The 20,232-nt window shown below is 42.8% G+C and overlaps 1 protein-coding gene across 1 annotated transcript in view; it reads right to left on the reverse strand.

The window, feature by feature from the left end:
* The window catches only part of TMEM42 (transmembrane protein 42), a 79,230-nt gene extending 64,223 nt beyond the window's left edge, over nt 1–15,007 (reverse strand). Inside the window, exon 1 of the mRNA XM_014055740.2 lies at nt 14,818–15,007. Within this exon, the coding sequence (XP_013911215.1) occupies nt 14,818–14,976 (159 nt within the window). The 5' untranslated portion in view covers nt 14,977–15,007. The remainder of the gene's footprint in view (nt 1–14,817) is intronic.
* Nucleotides 15,008–20,232: the final 5,225 nt, after the last annotated feature.

Genomic DNA, 20,232 nt, shown 5'->3' on the forward strand with positions numbered 1-20,232 from the left:
GTCTGTAACACCTTGGGCAAATCCCAGGTTGGGTAACAGTGTGCCGTTGGAGACCATTAAGTTAGAAGCGTCCCTGAAAAAGATTCTAACTCTGGGATGGTGAGCTAGAGAACTAAAACCTCCTATACTAATAACACAGGCCAAAGCAGCGACCTGTCGTTGGGGTGTGTTTGAAGAAAGTCCTTTTTCTAAACCTTCCTGCAGGAATTCCAGCACATTTGCCAGAGGCCAAAGTAGAATCTACCTGCCCCTTCTGACAGCAGGTACTAAATTCCCTCCAGGTTGTATTGTAAATGAGAATGGTAGAAGGTCATCTAGTCACCTGAATTGTTGTTATGACCTTATTAGGCAAGTTTTCTATTTTCAGCAGTTTCTGCTTAACCACCAAACGGTCAAATATAACCACTGGGGCTCTGGATGTTGGATGGGCCTTGGACTAAGGGATATTCTTGGGGGGGGGGGGAATGGTCCACGGTTTGCCTTCTGACAGTCCAACCAGATCAGCCAACCATGGTCGCCTGGGCCAATGGGGAGCCACCAGCAATACCTCCATCCTCTCCATCAACACCTTTCTCACTACAGCCAGGATTATAGGCAACAGGGGGAAAGCATATAGTAGACCCCTGGGCCAAGGATATTGTAGAGCATCTACTCCTTCTGCTTCCAGAGTTGGAAACTTCAAGAAGAATCTGGGAAGGTGAGAGTTCGTTGGAGAGGCAAAGAGATCCAGGACAGGATGGCCAAAGTAGTCGGCCATCTCCACAAAGAGACTGTGATGCAGACACCATTTTGCATGGTCTACCGTGACCCTGCTCAACCAGTCTGCTTGCACGTTGGACACCACCACAATATATTCTGTCCTGATCCACAGCAGGTGCAATTCCACCCACTGACACAATGTCATGAGGGACTTTGATTGAGTCCCCCCCATCAATTGATGTGGGCCTTCATGGCCACATTCCATCATTTTGAGGACATGGCAGCCAGAGATCAGCTGGCTGAAAGCCCTGAGAGCTAGGCGAGCTGCCCGTAGTTCCACCCAGTTTATATTGTGGCTTAACTCCGGTTTCTGAAATGGGGTCCCCAGCCGAATAGGCTGGCATCTGTTATTATGCACAGCCTGTCCATCTCCTTGAAAACACACCCCTTGGTTATGGCCCTGAACCCCCACCAGCGCAGCGAGTGGCAGCACCCACACTTTTGCCAGAGACATATTGCGACACACCTTCTAATAGGGCAGCATGAACCACTGGAGTGGTCTGGCATGGAATCATGTTCAGGGCACCAGAGAGATGCAAGATACTAGTTTCACCAAAAGCTGGGACAGCAGCACCAATGGAACCACCTTGTCCGCCCAAATCTGAGCTGTTAGCACCCTGATGCTGTCCTGCCGCTGCTGAAAAAGAAAGAACTGTCTGGTAAGAGTGTCTATGAGTGCCCCTAAGTGCACCAGTCTCTTAGAGGGAACTAGATGAGATTTGCCCAGATTTACAAAAAACCTGTGATCTCTTAGAAACTGAATGGTGGTATGAAGGTCCTTTTTTGCCTGTCGGCGGGACGACGTCTAAATCAGCAAGTCATCTAGATAACACTGGATTCAGATGGGCAATGTCCAAAGGTAAGCAGCCAATGCCGCTAGCACTTTGGTGAAAATTTTTGGGGACGATGCAAGTCTGAATGGAAGGAGTGTGTACTGGAAATGACTGTTGTTGTAACAGAAAATTTTTTGGTCTTACTTGAACGTGTCTTTTAGGAGGAAGAGAGGGAATGGTCACATGTGGGTATTCTCAGAGCCTGATTGGTCCAAAGACTGAGAGCAAACTCTTAAATACTGGTGCCTTCCAATCCTAGCCCAGTTTCCTCGAAGGCAAACGGTAGAACTGAAACAACAAAAACAACAACAACCAACCTTTCCCCGGGAACCACCCAGGTCCTCCCCTTGGCCCCAAAAGTAAACCTACAAGGCGGGTCGTGACCACTCCCTCTCTTCTTCCTAAAAGACACATTCAGGTAAGACCAACGTTCTTTTTCCAGAGGAAGAGAGGGAGTGGTCATAGGTGGGACATACCCAAGCTTTAGTCTCAGGGAGGGAAAACAATAGACCCCTAAGGCCTAAGGGGATCATCGGCTACCACCCTCTGCAAGACCCTCTGACCAAAGGACGTGTCCACCAAAGCAAAGGCATCCAGGCGATAATGTTGGATGAAAGGTGTCGGAGAAGCCCAAGTGGCCACTCAACAAATGTCTTCAAAGGGGGCCCACGCCGCCGTGGTTGCGGCACTTCTAGTAGAATGGGCAATTATGCCCGAAGGAACCGGACAGCCAGCCGCTCCATAGGCTTCAACAATGGCTTGACGCAGCCAATGGCCAATGGTGGCCGAGGACACCCTAGATCCTAACGTCCCCGGCTGGAATGAAACAAACAAGGCCTCCGTCCTATGGACCTCCTCGGTCCGCGTCCACCGAAGGTAGATCTGCAGCGCACAGCGCATGTCCAACCAATGCCAGAGCCTCTCCCTATCATTGGACGGGCCCGGGAAAAAGTCGGGCAGAATGATCTCCTGAGCCCTATGAAATGGAATGTTCATTTTTGGGATGAAGGTTGGATCAAGGCGAAGCACCACCCTGTCCTGGTGAAAATGACAAAGGTCATCCCTGGAGGGCAGGGCGCCCAGCTCTGAAATAGGTATAGGTATAGGTATAGGTATTTTATTTGTATGCTGCCCTTTTCCCTGGGGGGACTCAGGGCGGCTCACAGTTCAAAGGGAGGGAGGACAAACCAAGTTAAACACATAAGACAATACATTGTTAAAAGCACAACATTCATACAATTCGGGTGGAGTTAAGGTCTTTAGCCCCAGGCCTGTCGGGACAGCCAGGTTTTAAGGGCTATGCGGAAGGTCTGGAGGGTGGTGAGGGTATGAATCTCCACGGGGAGTTCGTTCCATAGGGTCGGAGCTGCCACCGAGAAGGCTCTCCTCCGCGTGGTTGCCAGTCGACATTGACCGGCTGATGGAATTCGGAGGAGGCCTAATCTATGGGATCTAATTGGTCGAGTGGAGGTAATTGGCAGTAGGCGGTCTCTCAAGTACCTAGATCCAATACCATGAAGGGCTTTGTAGGTGACAAGTAGCACCTTGAAGCGCACCCGGAGATCAACAGGTAGCCAGTGCAGCTTGCGGAGGATAGGTGTTGTATGGGTGAAACGAGGTGCACCCACGATCGCTCACGCGGCCGCATTCTGGACTAGCTGAAGTCGCCGGATACTCTTCAAGGGCAGCCCCATGTAGAGCACATTGCAGTACTCCAGCCTAGAGGTCACAAGGGCACGAGTGACTGTTGTGAGAGCCTCCCGGTTCAGGTAGGGCCGCAACTGGTGCACCAGGCGAACCTGGGCAAATGCCCCCCTGGTCACAGCTGACAAATGGTGTTCAAAAGTCAGCTGTGGGTCCAGGAGGACTCCCAAGTTGCGGACCCTGTCTGAGGGGCGTAGTATTTGACCCCCCAGCCTGAGAGATGGAACACTTGACAAATTAGTGGGAGGGAAGCACAGCAGCCACTCGGTCTTATCCGGATTGAGCACAAGCTTGTTAACCCTCATCCATTCTCTAACAGCCTTAAGGCCCTGGCTCATCACGTCCACTGCTTCATTGAGTTGGTACGGGGCGGACAGATACAGCTGTGTATCGTCCGCATACTGGTGGTATTTTATCCCGTGCCGCCGAATGATATCGCCCAGCGGTTTCATGTAGATATTAAAAAGTAGGGGGGACAGGACCGAACCCTGCAGCATCCCATATGTTAGGGGCCTAGGGGTCGATCTCTGCCCTCCGACTAACACCGACTGCGACCTGTCCGAGAGGTAAGAGGAGAACCACCGTAGAACAGTGCCTCCCACCCCCACCTCCCGCAGTCGTCGCAGAAGGATACCATGGTCGATGGTATCGAAAGCCGCTGAGAGGTCAAGGAGTACCAGGATGGAGGCGTGGCCTCCATCCCTGGCTCTCCAGAGATCATCGGTCAATGCGACCAAAGCGGTTTCTGTGCTGTAGCCAGGCCTGAAGCCAGACTGGAATGGATCAAGATAACTAGCTTCCTCCAAGGACCGCTGGAGCTGAAAGGCCACCACCTTCTCAACAACCTTCCCCACAAAGGGGAGGTTGGAGACTGGACGATAGTTGTTTAGAACGGCTGGGTCCAAAGATGGCTTCTTCAGGAGGGGTCTCACCACCGCCGCCTTAAGGGCGGGGGGAAAGACCCCCTCCCGAAGGGAGGCGGTAACAACCGCCTGGATCCAGCCCCATGTCACCTCCCTGCTGTTAACAACCAGCCAGGAGGGGCACGGGTCCAGTACACATGTGGAGGCACTTACAGCTCTCATGGCCTTGTCCACGTCCTCAGGGGCAACAGCCTGAAACTCAATCCAGCGATGGCCTACCAGATTATCCCTTGGTGCCTCGGCTGGTTCTGCAGAATTGGAGTCCAAGTCCGTCCGAAACCGAGCAACTTTATCCGCGAGAAACTGGACGTAATCCTCAGCCCTGCCCTGCAAAGGATCACCCGCATCCCTCCTATTTAGGAGGGAGCGGGTTATCCTGAACAGGGCGGCTGGGCGCGACTCAGTGGAAGCAATCAGAGTGGCAATGTAAGTTCTTTTTGACGTCCTAATTGCCCGGATGTACTCTCTGATGCAAGATGTTAAAAGTGCTCGGTTCGATTCGGATTTATTGGATCTCCATTGGTGCTCTAGGCATCTCTTCCAGCGTTTCCTCTCCCGGAGTTCCTCAGTAAACCAAGGAGCCCTCCTGGATCCACTGCCTCGGAGCAGCCGTAGAGGCGCAATCCGGTTAAGAGACTCCGTCACTGCCGAGTTCCAAGCAGCAACCAGAGTCTCTGCCAGACTGCGGGCAAGGGTATCAGGAATAACCCCAAGCTCCGTCTGGAACCTCAGAGGGTCCATAAGTCGCCTGGGGCGGAACCACCTGGTCGGTTCCTCCTCCCTACAGTGGGGGTGTGGTCTCCGAAAGTCAAGCATCAGTAGGTAGTGGTCTGACCACGACAGGGGTACGATCTCACTACCCCTCAGACCAAGATCACAAGTCCACTGCTCCGAGAGAAATACGAGGTCGAGCATGTGACCCGCCGAGTGGGTTGGGCCCCGAATTACTTGGGTCAAGCCCATGGCTGTCATGGAAGCCATGAACTCCTGCGCTCCATCAGAGTGTTCACCGAGCGAAGGCAAATTGAAATCCCCCAGAACCATAAGCCTGGGGAACTCAATTGCCAGCTCGGCTACCGACTCGAGGAGCGAGGGGCCCGGAGAGAGGAGTCCCCCTCGTGGAGATGTGCCCAGAAGGTTTTCAGGTGCTCCATCAGCCGAGAGCTCAGGGAAGGGGTGGCGGTGTGGCCATTGTTATCCAAGAGTCTCTAGTACCTCGTAGGATCCCTGCTCCGGAGCTTGTCGGGTGTGAGTCCCTGCTGGTGAAGTTGGACCTCAAGGGTCAAGTGGGGCTGCTGCAACGCTGTTGGGAGGCAGGCACTCCAAAAGCCGTGCTCAGGAAGGAGTCAAGTGTCAAACAGCAAAAGGTCCTGCAGCGGCGACGGCCAAGTGGGGGGGAGAATGCACCAAAAGGAGAGGCCAAGCCAAAGGGAGAGGGAGGGGGGGTGTCCGAACAAGCTGCAATGGCGGCAGATGAAAACAGCCTCCCATTCTCTCCCAGTACTGTCCCAGGCTGACCGCCTTCTCCCTGGGGTGATGGATAGCCCGGCGCGAATCCAGGAACTCCTCACGGTCGGGAAGGCGCAGCTGAAAGCGCCGAAAAACGCCACCCAAAGGCGCCGCCGTCAGCACAGCGCCGCCCTCACCGCCGTCACCGCTCGGCACAGAAACAGCCAAGAGTAGCAGCACCACATGGGAGCCGCCCGAGAGTGGCGACCCAGCTGATTGTCTCTTCGGGTCCCCTGGAGCTCGCTCTCCTACAGGAACCTCTGCCCGCACGGTTTGCAGATTTAAATCCATGCCTTTTCAAGCCTTTTTCGCCTTCCGCAGTCAGAGCGGCAAGGCTTGGCAGCCATTCTCGGCTTGCACATGCGCCAACAGGAAAGCCACTTTCAGGGACAAGAACCATAAACGAATAGACCGGAGAGGTTCGAACGGGGCCCCCGTCAAAGCCCTGAGAACTATGGGGAGATCCCACGTAGGAAACCTGTGGACGGGGGGAGGCCTAAGATTAGCCGCCCCCTTCAGAAAACGCTTGATCAGGGGAACATGGGACAGGGAAGAAGACCCCAAACCCCCCAGAACCAAAGACAAAGCCCCCACCTGACGGCGCAAAGTATTCTGTGAAAACCCGTTCTCCAGATCCTTCTGCAGGAAGTCTAGGACATTGGGGATAGTGGCCCTGTTGGGAACAATGCCCAGAGGAGAACACCACCAGACAAAGGCCGTCCAGGTGGAATTGTAGATGCAGGTCGTTGACGGACGTCTAGACGCCTCGATGGTACGAATGACCCCGGAGAACAAGTTAGCCCTCCTCAGTAACCGCCGTTCAAGAGCCAGGCAGTCAGATGGAGCCACTGAGGCTCCGGGTGAAGCAGGACTCCCTGCTGCAAGACCACCTCCTCCCGTGGAATCCTCCACGAAGGAGCCACTGACAGCTGGACTAGTTCTGCGAACCAGGGCCTCCTGGGCCAATAAGGAGCCACCACAATGGCTAGGGCCTTCTCCGCTACCACCTTCCTGATGGTCCCTGGAACAAGGGGAATGGGAGGAAATGCGTACAGAAGGCCCGGGGGCCACCTGCTCTGGAGAGCATCCATGCCCTCCGCAGACCGGGACTGAAAACAGGTGAAAAACCGGGGGAGCTGTGCGTTTGCTGGCGAGGTGAACAGATCCACCAGCGGAGCGCCGAACCTCAGGCAGATCCTCTGAAACAACGACGGATGGAGTTGCCACTCGCCGTTCTCCAGAGTCGCCCGACTCAGCCAATCCACCTGGATGTTGGAGAGCCCGGAGATGTGTTCCGACACCAAGGACAAAAGGTATCTCTCCGCCCAGGCATCCAGCCTCAGAGCCTACAGCCAGAGTGCCCAAGAATGAGTCCCCCCTTGACGATTTATGTGGGCCTTGGTGGCCACATTGTCCATCAGGAGGAGCACGTGCCGCCCCTCCACCAAGGTCTGAAAGTGCAGCAGAGCCAGTCAGGCTGCCTTCAACTCCAACCAATTTATGTTGTGGTGGAGATCCGAGGCCGACCATCTGCCCTGAGCCAACCGGGGACCCACCAGGGCCCCCCAACTGAACAGATTTGCATCCGTGGTGACGGTTACCCTGTCCGGTATCAGCTAAAAGAAAAGAGTTGCAAAATATTGAGACAGAACAGGTTCAGAGAAATCTAATATACGTAAATAGGGAATTTTATGAAAACAGTAATAAAAATTCTAGAAGGTTGGCTACAGGCACATAAGCTGAAAAGGCAAAAAGCCCGATTGGAGTAATAAAGAACAACAAGGGGGAAAGATGTAATATGATGAGAGAAAAATTGTTGATATTTCAGAAATTCTTTGAAAATCTATATAAGGTAAATGTAGAGAAGTCATATATAGAGAAGAATTTAAATTGTAAAATTCAAGATAATGATAAAGAAATAATGGAATTACAAATAGAAGAAAAGGAAAGTGGAAGTTATTAATAAATTGAAGATAGGTAAGCACTGGGTTGGATGGATTAGGTGTAGAATATTACAAAAATTGCAAAGGGCTATTGGTGCCAAAGATGAAGATAATGTGTAATAAAGTAATAGAAGGGGAAAGTGTTTCATGTTCCTGGAAGCAATCCTTGATAATAGCAACAGCGAAACCAGTTAAAGATCATGCAAAACATAATACTTTCTGCAATGCAAATAAATCTGGTAGATAGTTAGCATATCAGATTAGGAAAAAACAAAAAATTCGTAATATAGGCAAATTGCACTACAGAGAGAAAGAAGTGTTTCAACAGGGTGAGATTCAAAAGGTCTTCCATGAATTCTTTACAGTGTTGTACAAGGGTGACAAAATTAATGGTCTAGATATAGAGAGATACTTGGATAAAGAAAAAATACCCATAGTTAAAGAAGAGCAGAGGCAAAGATTGAATCAACTAATAACTTCGGGGGAAATTTTACAGGTAATTAAGCAGTTAAAGGCAGGGAAGGCACCTGGTACAGATGGCTTGACAGCGGCTTACTATAATAATCTACAATTAGAAATGGTAGAACCTCTTAAGGAATTATTTAATAAGATTCAAACGGAAGGTAAGGTACCTCTATCTTGGAAGACAGCTTTTATATCTCTGATACCCAAAGAAGACCAAGATATTACCCAGCCAAAAAACTACAGACCTATATCACTACTTAATGTAGATTATAAAATTTTTACTAAAATACTAGCAAATAGGTTAATGTTGGTTATTCAACAATTGATTCATAATGATCAAACAGGTTTTATTCAAGGGAGACAAATGAGAAGTAACATAAGATTAATTGTTAATGCATTAGAATATTTGGGAAAGAATAACTAAATTCCTGCTGCGCTCATATTTCTGGATGCTGAGAAAGCCTTTGATAGAGCTAATTGGCAATTCTTGTTGAAAACACTGCAAAAATGCAAATAGGAGAACGTTTCTTACAATCAATTAAAGCAATATATCAACAGCAAACAGCTCAAATTATAGTTAATGGAAGTTTAACAGATTCTTTTCAAATTGAAAAAGGTACAAGACAGGGTTGTCCCCTGTCCCCATTACTGTTTATTATAACTTTGGAAATATTGTTGAAGAAAATACGGGGCTTGGAGAGCCTAAAGGGAATTAAGATTAGGCAGCAAGAATATAGAGTGCGTGCTTTTGCTGATGATCTGGTTATAATATTAACCCAACCGCAGGAATCTAGTATGATCTTAATGAATATGATTAACTAATATGGTCAAGTGTCAGGATTTAAAATAAATCTAGGGAAAACAAAAATATTAGCTACAAATAAGAATACTAAACAAAAGGAAGAACTAGAAGGAATGATAGGATGTGAAATGGTTAAAAAGGTCAAATATTTAGGAGTTCATATTTCAACCTCAAACGGGAAGTTATATAATTATAATTATGAACCACTTTGGCATAGTATACAGACAGATGAAAAAATGGGAAAAGTTACAGTTATCCTTGCTGGGAAGAATATCAGCAGTGAAAATGAATATTTTACCTAAATTTTTATTTCTTTTCCAAATGCTACCTATACTTAAAAAAGATGTGAACCTGTTAGAACGGCAGAAGGGTATTAATAAATTTGTATGGGCAGGGAAGAAGCCAAGAGTAAAACTAAAAATAATGCAAGATGTGCGTGAGAGGGGAGGTTTGAAATTACCCAATTTAAAACTATACTACGACGCAGTAGCTTTATCTGTAATTAGTGATTGGATTAATTTAACAAATGATAGGATACTTAATATCGAGGGGCATGATCTGGTATATGGCTGGCATGCTTACCTGCTATATAACAAAAAAGTGGACAAGAATTCATATTTTAAGGAATGCTTTACTGCCGGTCTGGAAAAAATATCAACACAAATTAAATGATAAGATATCCATGTGGGCAATTCCTAGACATGCAATAGAAAATATGAACATAGTACAAAAACAGGATATAACTACGTACAGACAGCTTCTTACCCTAGAAAGGGGTGTATTACAACTAAAATCCTTGGATGAATTAAAAGAGGAAAAGGTAATTCAAACATGGTTCCAGTATGGACAGCTACAGGCCAGGTGGAAAACAGATCAAAAAATTGGTTTTATGCAAGTCGAGGATAATTTATTTAAACAAATAAGAGATCAAAGCTTAATGCATATAAAGAGACTATACAATATATTAATACAGATGGATTCTGAAACAGAAATAGTTAAAGACTGTATGATAAAGTGGGCTCAAAATATTGAAGAACCAATAATGTTGGATACATGGGAAAGGATCTGGGTAAGAAATGTAAAATTTAAACAAGCCCAAAACTTGAGAGAAAACTTTTATAAGATGTTTTATAGATGGCATTTAGATCCTAAAAAGTTGGCTTCTATGTATCCGAACTTACAACCCAAATGCTGGAGATGTGATTCTCTCGACGCTACATATTTTCATATATGGTGGACTTGCAAAAAGGTTAAGGCATTTTGGATAAAAATATGGTGGATTATGCAAAATGTTCTTTAAAAAAGGATAAAGTTTACCCCTCAGTTATTTTTGTTAGGTATAATTACTGATTGTACAGCTGTAGGGATTAATTTGATTTTGCACTTAATAACTGCAGCTAGATTGTTGGTGGCGCAATACTGGAAGAAGGAAGATTTGCCTACAATTCAAAAATGGACATTGAAAGTCATAAATTTAGCCGAGATGGCTAAAATATCTGCATATCTTAAGGACTACTCAAACGAGAGATATAAACGAGACTGGAAAAAATGGATCGATTATATACAAAATAAATATGGGACTAAGAAATTCCAGATAGCTTATGATTAAGATCAGGAATTATATAAATTGTTTAAAGTTAGCCTAGCAAGGAGGAGCTAAGTTCAATGTAAAGATGTTATCATTTTTTAATTCATTTTTCCAATATATTTTAGACTGTTTTTGTTAAAGATTTATACCATGTATGGGCTCTGGGAAGTCGGGGGAGGGAAGGCTGGGAGGGGTTGGAGGGGAGGGAGGGATGAATATTAGGCTTAACGAGGGGTGTTAGATTTTAATGTAATATGATTGCACATGTATACTGTCTTCTCTTATTTTTTCTTTAAAACTAAGATGTGTTAAGTATATTGATATGGAAGCATAAATATCATCAACATAGAATGGAGTTTGCTCAGAAGCTGAAATACACCAATAAGAGGAAGAGTGGGAAATAGAGGAGAGAAGAAAGATAGGATGAGCAGGTTAGGAGAGAGGGTAAGGGGGGAAGATGAGGAGGATAAGGAGGAGTGGAATGAAGAGAGAGGAGAAGGAGAAAGGAAGGGGAAGTAGAGTAGAAAAGGATGATGGAGGGAAGAAAGGAGGTAGGAGAGAGGTAGAAGAAAGAGGTGTATGGAGAGCAGAAGAGCTAATAATGGGTTTTTATCTTTCTGGGCATTGATGACAAGACGAACTGATGTAATTACTACTTAATACAATAGGATATTGGCTATGTAATAGTATACATGTGATTATATGTTATGAAAGTGAAAAATAAAAAAAAGTATATTTTAAAGATCATACAAACCCAGGATCATATAGACCAATATCACTTATTAATCAGGACACAAAGATTTTTACAGTAATACTGGCAAATAAATTGAATATATTTATAGAGAATTATATTAAAATTGACCAGTGTGGATTTATAATAAACCGACAAATGTCAGATAAAGTAAGGAGGATATAAAGTAAGGAGGTTATTATATAAAGAATCAGAAATTAAAGTCAAATGTATTAGCATTTGACGTATTTAAGGCCTTTGATTCTGTGGAATGGCCTATAGTAAAATATATTAATAGAGAAGTTAGGTTTTGGTAAAAAATTTAGACATGTGATAAATCAAATATATTCAGAGAATAAAGCGAGTATAGCCATCAATGAGAGTGTTACAGAGACAATACCTTAAGCCAGGGAACAAGGCAGGATTCCCCTTTATCCTCAGTTCTACTTGCATTATTGATGGAGGTTTTGGCAAATGCTATTAGAGAAGATTCATTGATTGAAAGGATTGGAGTACAGAAGAAAACTAAAATAAATTTATTTGCAGATGATACATTATTAACAGAGAAGATATATTTACATCTGAATGAATTTGGGAAATATAATGGATTACAAATAAACTGGGAAAAATCAGAAATGATATTCTATAATCATAATAAAGATAATCATTATAAAGATTATAATAAAGAACAAGTGATATTGCAAGGGAAATATAAATTAAAAATAGTAGTATTAAATATTTAGGTATTGACATCCCAAAAATATTCAAGAGTTAAAGAAAATAAATTATGAAAAGTTAAACAAAGATATAAAAAGAAAATAAATTATGAAAAGTTAAACAAAGATATAAAAGATAAAATATATAAATATGAGAAAGTAAAATTATCATGGTTTGGAAGAATTGAAATATTAAAAATGAAAGTTTTACCAAAAATTATTTTTTTTGTTTTAGATGATCCCAATTAAATTCTCAAATCAAGAATTAAAGCAAATAGAGGGCTGTTGGAAGTATATTGTAATGGAGGTAAGAAAGCAAGAATAAGTAAAGCATTATGGTATGAATCATTAAAAAAGGGTGGGCCAGGTCTTCCAAATATTAGAAATTATTGAGTAGCTAATCAATTAAAGATAATCCCAGAAATTACAGTAGTATCTAGAGATTTAATATGGAGGGATATAGAGTTGAAAAAGCTATGGGAAATAGGTGATCCTATAGAAACATATTGGTTTAAAAAGGATATTTAAAAAATTGTTAGGAGCATACAAAATCCCTTTTTAAAAAACTTGATGGAATTATGGAATACATGGAGATACTGACTAATGCCAGGAATCTCTCCTTTAACACCGGTGGTGGAAATGGAGAAATATCCTAAGATTGAATTGAAAGAATGGATTAGTAAACTAAAAGAAAATCAGATATATAAATGGGAAGACTGGAAGAACAAGATAAAGAATATAACACAACTAAAAAAACATTTTAGCAGATATTAAATTAAATTGGTTGAATTTAATACAATTAGAGGAATGGATAAAAGTGGAAAAAAGATTCAAGGAGAAAGATAGTTAACAAAATTTGAAATGGTTATAAAAGAATGTGAGATGAACGAATATATAGGGAAAGGAAAAATATGGAAAATATATAGAATATTAACTGATTTAGAAGAGCAGGTAAAAGGTTTAAAATTAATTTGGGGGTAAGATTTGGGAGAAATAAATGATAATGATTGGAAAAATATTTGAAATAGAAGATTATATAAGAATATGTCAGTTAGAGTTAAGGAAAATGTGATATGAAGGTGGTACCTAACACCACGTAAATTAAATCAAATAGATGGTAAATATACAAATATTTGTTGGAGGTGCAAGAAAGTTATCTTGCAGAAAGGTAGCATCCACCCTTCTCCTAGAAGAATGAAATATTCTAGGAAATATTAAAAAGGAAGAATATTGTATTTCCCTGGAGGAGAAATGGAGAAAGATGTTTTTTTTTCCATCCAAAGCCCAAGAGAGGGTATAAATACATCTCTCTCCACTCCCATGTGATCAGCTACCTAGGACTTCAAATCCATGTGGTACTGTTCAACATTAAACCATCCTTCCAAGCAGACTCCATGTTTCCAGTGTCTTCCTTCCCACTTGAAACTAAACCCAGATGGACATTCCTTCCAACAGTGTGTTTGTGGTCACAGCAAGCAAGAATGTTACTTAGTGCCATCTTTAAGTCAAACTAATTAAGCTGAGATCTTATTTCAAATCATTCATGCTGAATGTGAAGGGTTTTTTGAATGAGGGGAAATTGATCCACTTTGATAAGGGCATCTTCACTAGCCTTGCTAATGTTACTTATTTGGGCAATGAAATGTCTGCAAGAAAGCAACCAAGCTCACAAGATACCAAGGAACCCTCATTTCAACTGTAAGCTAAAAATATTCTCCTTTATTTTTGAAGGAGATGTTGGAAGAAATGTCCTTCTGGGTTCAGTTCCAACTGGGGAAAAGACACTGGAAACATGGAGGCTGCTGGGAAAAATGGTTTAACGGTGGACAGGATCACATGGTTTGAGCTCCTGAACAGAAAAGGGGACCACATGCTTCAAGATGTTGGGTGAAGAAGAAAAAAGAGGCAGAGATGCTGAAAGTCCCTGGCTTTATGCCCTCTCTGGACTTTGATCTTGAGCTTGTATTCTGACTGTCAGACTCCCATGGGGCCATACAGGGGCAACTCTGTAGCTGTGTTTTAAATCCAAGTTTGGTTGAGTATTGCTTCTTCCCAGATGCCCTGTGGTGACATGGGTAAAGGGCTAATACTATCATGCCTTAATCCCATCACCTTGGAGCTGAAGGGGGAGACCTTTGTTATGTAGAATAGACTGGCTCAGGTCTTTTAAAGGCCCATTGTCAAAGGTGGTGGCTATTACGAGTGAGTCTGTTTCCTGCCTAAAAACACGTTTCTCCATTTCTTATCCAGGGAAATATAATATTCTGTCTTTTCAATATTTCCCAGGATATTTCATTTTTCTAGAAGGGTGGGTTTTAACTTCCTACAGAGGATTTCATGAACAAGAGCCATCCTCAGCCAGATATGTTTATTGGGTGATTTTGAAATAGGCGTTGTCTCTCAGCCCTACCTTCCCCACTAGGTTATTGCTGTGAGGAAAATAGGAGGAAGAAGATATATTGGATATGTTTGTTGCTTTGAGTTATTTGTGAAAATAATAAAAATGGGGAAAAAGAAATTTAAACTACACAAAGGAATCTTATTGCAGTAACATAAGCTTTTGTAGATCAGCCCTCAAAACTTCTTCCAAGGCAGAAATATGGGCCATTTCCTTTCTTGCAAAAGAATTTAAGGGGAGGGGAAAATCTGCTACCCGATCTTGTTTCGGATCCCTTGAAATTGCTACATTTATTAGACCCGCGAGTTTCTCTGATGCGGGCCTGCATCTCTTCCTCGTAGGCTACTCGGCCTTCCAAGCTGCTGCCGGATTAGAGGTCTCGCAGGCCCGCGGTGACGAAGAATCATAGCGCCAACTGCTTCTTCCGCAGCAAAGGCGGCCTCTTACCCAGATACAGGCTTCCCCGGTGATCTCTTCTTCTCCGAGGATGGCTTGGCAAGCAGCCCTCAAGTAATCATCGCCCAAAGCCAGCTTGGCTGAGGAAGCAGCCAGCGTCCCCAGCAGGCCAGCGCCTACGGCGCACGTAGTTCTCAACGCCAGCGGCATAGGCCCAGCGCTTCGCTTTCATGAGTCTTTCGAAAAGACGTCGCTCGCGCTTTCCACTGAAGAATTACGTGACGATGCGACTCCGCCTTGCTGTAGTTATTCTCCAAAAGAGGTAATCTGCTAATGCCTTATTGTAATCTACGAATATGGATTGTAAGACCTCCTCAGATGTCTGGAGGTCTATCTATTTTATTTTAAATGTCAGAAATCATATAAAGTTGTAAAGTTGTATTGTAACAATGCTCTACAGTAGATATGCTGTAGATTGGAATAAAAAGGGGAGATACATCTCTGTTCCACTGTTTTAAAACTAAAGAAAAGTTGAGTTTCAATGCACAAATAACACTGCAACCAAGAATTATGTATGCACTTAAGGAGGCCCTCCTTATCCAAAGATAAAAGCCAGAAAGAAAATTGTTGTAAATTTCTTATGATATTCAGCATCTGGTCTTATTACACTTTTGTCTGAAGACAAAATGATAGGGCTTGATTGATTATACATGAAATAATTTAAAAACCATTACACTAGAAATCAGGGAAAGTAAAGATTTTTCTCAAATGTTACAAATCTGGAGTGAAACGATCAGTGTGGAAAAGCGGGTGCTCCATCGTGACATCTTCAAAGTCACAAAACTCAGAAAATCTTTGATTTCATTATGTATTGTTTTGTGTCGTTTTTAATTTTTGTTTGGTATCCCCCTTCCCTGGTTTGAGTTGTGAGCCACCCTGAGTCCCCCTCGGGGAAAAGGGCAGCATATAAATAAAATAAACATTCAACATTCATTCATGGAAAATCATATGCACACATGCAGAAGATCCTTGAAGATGTACAAAGTAATTTGTAGAGTTCAGCAACTGCTCTGGACACCACTTCAAAGTTTCATCAGATATATGGTTTATTGAAATCTTGATTGAACAAAACATCTCATTATTGTAAGAGCTTTCCCTCACTGCTGAGTCAATATGCCATCCGCATACTTGGGGAGGGATGGGGGGACTATCCCAAGATGAAATTGGATTTGCCAATATGCTTGTCCTTCTCCTGTTGCCAAATAGATTGGTTGAAAAAGCTTAATAGATGTTATACCTGGAGAATGCTCTTGGATAGTTTCAGAATACTGATACAGCTGAAGATAATTTAGGATTATCCTGCACCTGTTGGTGAGACAAGATGAAATCAAAATTATGAGGACAAAAAAAAAGCAGTTTACAACTTTTCTTCATCACAAAAAAGGAATGTCCAAAGACTCAGGGTGTATTTTCAAAGCAGGACTACATCAGGTTTCAGACTAATTAGGCCTGAAAATGGACTAGAAACTTAACACACAGATAGTGAAGAACTGACATAAATGATCATCCAGGCTTGATTAATATATATTTGGCCAATTCTTAAAATTATTGATTCTGGGCACTTTTTAAAGATAGGCTCATCTATGCTGCATCAGAGTAATCCAAAAGGAGATTACTAATCTGTATCTGAATTTACTATATTGGAAATAAAAGAAAGATTTTTGTCTGGATTGGATTGTGGATGGTGTCAGATCCCCAAAAGTGATACTGCCATTCAATTGTGGAGAGGGGAGCCTCGGAATTAAATCATTAGCTACATCTGAAACAACTGAGTTTTACAACTTTAAAACTGGTTTCCTGTCGCCGGGAGACTGAAGGTCCCAATATCTCTGGAGGGATGTTTATGAATGCCATGTGGGATATATAACTTTGATGTCTAATAGAGATAGCCATGGGAACATGTGCTTTATTGACTCCCAGGGCAGAAGAGTTAAGGATGCATCTTCACACTTGTGTATTGGTTGAAATCTGCATTCGGACAAAGGGGAGGGGTCATTATCAGCTTAATCCCATTTGCATGGCCTAAAGGTCTTCAGATGCTGCTTTGCTTCTAATAGTTTCCATCCTGACTGATTAAAGGTTCCTTTTGGAATAATCCGTTTCAAGAGTCTTTATCCTCCTAAAATAATAAAAGTATTCTGAACTAGAGAAGATAGATTTAGCAATGGTAAATGGACTATGGACAAGATGTATTTTATAAACCTCTTACATATTAACTTTTGCAACAATTCTCTTAAATGTTCTGAGTACTACAGACCAATTCAATTTATAGGGAGGCCAGGATCCATGTGGATACTTCCTTAGGGTATGTACCACTTTTGTATACCACCTGCATTTTTATATTAAGAAAGGTAATCTATCTTATTATTTTTTAAAGAAAGCAATGCAAATGAAGAGTATTCATCTTTGTAGAAAAAAGAATATAACCGGTAAAGTGTTGGGAATATCCTGCAAATTGGACTTAAGTTTGCATAGCATTCTGATTAATTAGGGTGTAAGGTTCCAGCAGTTTTCCCCTAGCCACTGAGATGCCAAAGAGAGAGACTCGAGATGAGGCTTGCAAAAAGTATCAGCTTTTATTTATGGCCATAGCAAAAGCTGGGTGACAAAACTATATCCAAAACATTCAAACAAAAGCATGTAAGGAATAGCCACACTCTAAAAGAGTGGCTCAGAGTATTATATACATTTTAGGCAGATAGAAACAAAGTTTATCCAATCAGAGACAAAAAATTGTTACCAACGTGATCTTTAAAGCATGCTTTGGTTTAATGTCTTGTCTGTGGAGTATCTCTATAGCCTTGTGTAGGGAGTGGCTGCCCCCCTATGCCAAATTGTTTTTTGCAGAATGCTTTAAGGATTTATGAGCCAGGAAAACTCCCTAGTTTGGTTCCTTTATCTATAGAGTTTGATATTCCCATGTAACAATTTCTTCTACTAGCTTTCAAAATTGTGCCAAGCTTTGAGGCCAAGAATAGAAGCCAGACACAGAAGTGAGATAACATTTGCAGTCTGGTATTAAGGTTACAATTTGCTTGGCTAGAAAACAACTAATTTCTGACAGTATACAATAATATAAGCAGAAGCCAATATTGATTCATATACTCCTTCATTCCTCCTTTTTTATTATTGGACAGGTTGCTACCTGTCAATGATGAAGTAGGGGAGCATATTCTTTAGGGATGGTGATAAGAACCGTGATATTAGCTGGGCAACCAAGGATTGCAGAGGTTACCGAGGAGGACGACAGTCATACCAGAAAAGGTAGACTGAATTATATGCTGGAAAAAAGGATGAGACAAAGAAGGAAAAAAAGATCTCCAAAGGCCAACATGATAAAAACCAAATCCTTTTCCAGTTAGAGAACATATTAACAAACTTGATAGCCCTAGTCCACGTTTGTACAAGGACATGAGCGAGTTTCCTCATCCAAGTAGTAATGTCATCAATAGCGTTTCTTTGGTCATCGATCTGTAAATAGAATTTGTGAGATAATTTTTCCACAGAGACATCCTTTTGCTAACCAATCATGTAAAACAAAGGTATTCTGGGATATTGTTGTTTTAAAAGTTGGAGCAGTTGCAATAGTTATTATTGCTAGCATTGGCAGTGTCCTTATAATTCTATTCAGCATATACACATGCTTCATACCATCGGCTAGGCACATAGGCAAACCTTATAAGCCAGTTGGAGCATGCTAATTAAGAGTTATCACATCCGTCCATAACCCACTCTGTCTAGTTATATTTACAAGTGAGTTACTAGATTGTGTCAGGTTAATTCTAGACTGCAAGGTGACATTAAACGAAGAAAACACCCTTGCTTTGAATGTATGATTTTTCACACTTGTCACTGCATTACATTCTCCTCCTCCTCTTTGTCCTATGCATAAGAAAATTATTCCCAAATATCGAACCATTGCATTACATCAATACATATTATCTCTTCAGGGATTATGATATCACTATCTCTTAGCATTACTATATTCAAGTCAGGTTGATCTGATTCAATGTCCCAATATATATGAATTTTATATGGGAGCCATCACCATTACAGTGTCCCACTATTCCCCAAAGGTGTATATCAGTTTACAAGTACAACAATAACATTCAGTGTAACAGTTACAATCACAAAATCAACACAATCCGTAGAGTGCAAAGTTGCACAGCATCTTTTAGGATCTTCAAGTGGAATAGTAGAGGCCAGAAGGACCAAACATTGCTACTCCTGCAATGAGAGGGAAAAAATCATTCACGAAATCTGTGCATACCACCATGACTACATCAGTTTTTGGAAATGCTTATTCTCAGTGGGTCTTCTCCAGGAGCCATTTTCCACAAGTGTAGTGATTTGTCCTTTGTCACTAGTTTGGGCTGCTGTTTCGGTGGTCATCAGGGCTTGGTAGGGTCTGTCCCAGATTTGGCTTTTTCCTCATGTCAGGTTTTATCAGGACCCAATCACCGGCTTGAATTTATGAACAGTAAAATTGAGAGGTCAGGTTTTAGCTAGGAGTCCTGTGATTCTGAGGGAAGATAAAGAACAGGAGAGGCCAAGTATGCAATTCTTTACAGACATATCTTTAGTCTCATATTGTGTAATTTCCCCCATTCTGTCCAAGTGTGGAAATTCAAACATTATTTCAGAAGGCAGACGATGTTGCATTCCACAGAACATTCCCACTGCCTCTATGATCGATTGAAGCATTTTTGCAGTAAAATGAGTAAATTTCATATTGACAGCACTCCTCCATTGAATAATTAGGAAAGAAAATCACGAGACTCCATTGACAGAAATTAAGTGTACTTTTACTAATTGTAAATGATCAGAAGCGTAGCAAAGCGAAGACTGATTATTTAGGCGCGAAAGCAAATGATATATAGAATAACCCATTCCCCACCCCTTGGCATCCCAGTTACAGTCCAATCATAATTCTCCCAAGTGTCAGGTGTGAGATAACTTTGAAAGGCATCACCAAGATGGAATGTCGGTGCCGTTGGCCTTGGCAGGAAACCTCCTCCACATGCGCAGTAAGACAGGCAGCAGAAACTCCAGAATCTTCCTCCAGCACAATTAGCAATCCCCTCCCAAATACCATGCCCCCCCTCCTCGTGTCAATGGCAGCCGAAGCAGCAGCAAAGCAGAGGCTGACATCCGGCCCTCCTCCGGAAAAAGGCGGTCAGGCCTGGAAAAACGACAAAACACAAACAAACAGACGAAAAACAAAAAACAGAAAAAGAAAAATGGGAGGGGGAGAGAGAAAGTCAGGAAGGAGAGTCAACTAGGGCTTGTCAGGATAAGCAGAATAGAACTGGCGGAGCAGCTGGGGGCCCCGGAGATGGGACTTGTCCACCCACTCGGCATGAGACTGAGGAAAATGCTTCCAAGCTACCAGGTACTGAAGTCGAT

The sequence above is a fragment of the Thamnophis sirtalis genome, unplaced genomic scaffold (genome assembly GCF_051295495.1).
Source record: "Thamnophis sirtalis isolate CommonGarterSnake01/CBP01778 unplaced genomic scaffold, rThaSir2_p1.2 scaffold_4, whole genome shotgun sequence".
Classification (NCBI taxonomy): domain Eukaryota; kingdom Metazoa; phylum Chordata; class Lepidosauria; order Squamata; family Natricidae; genus Thamnophis; species Thamnophis sirtalis.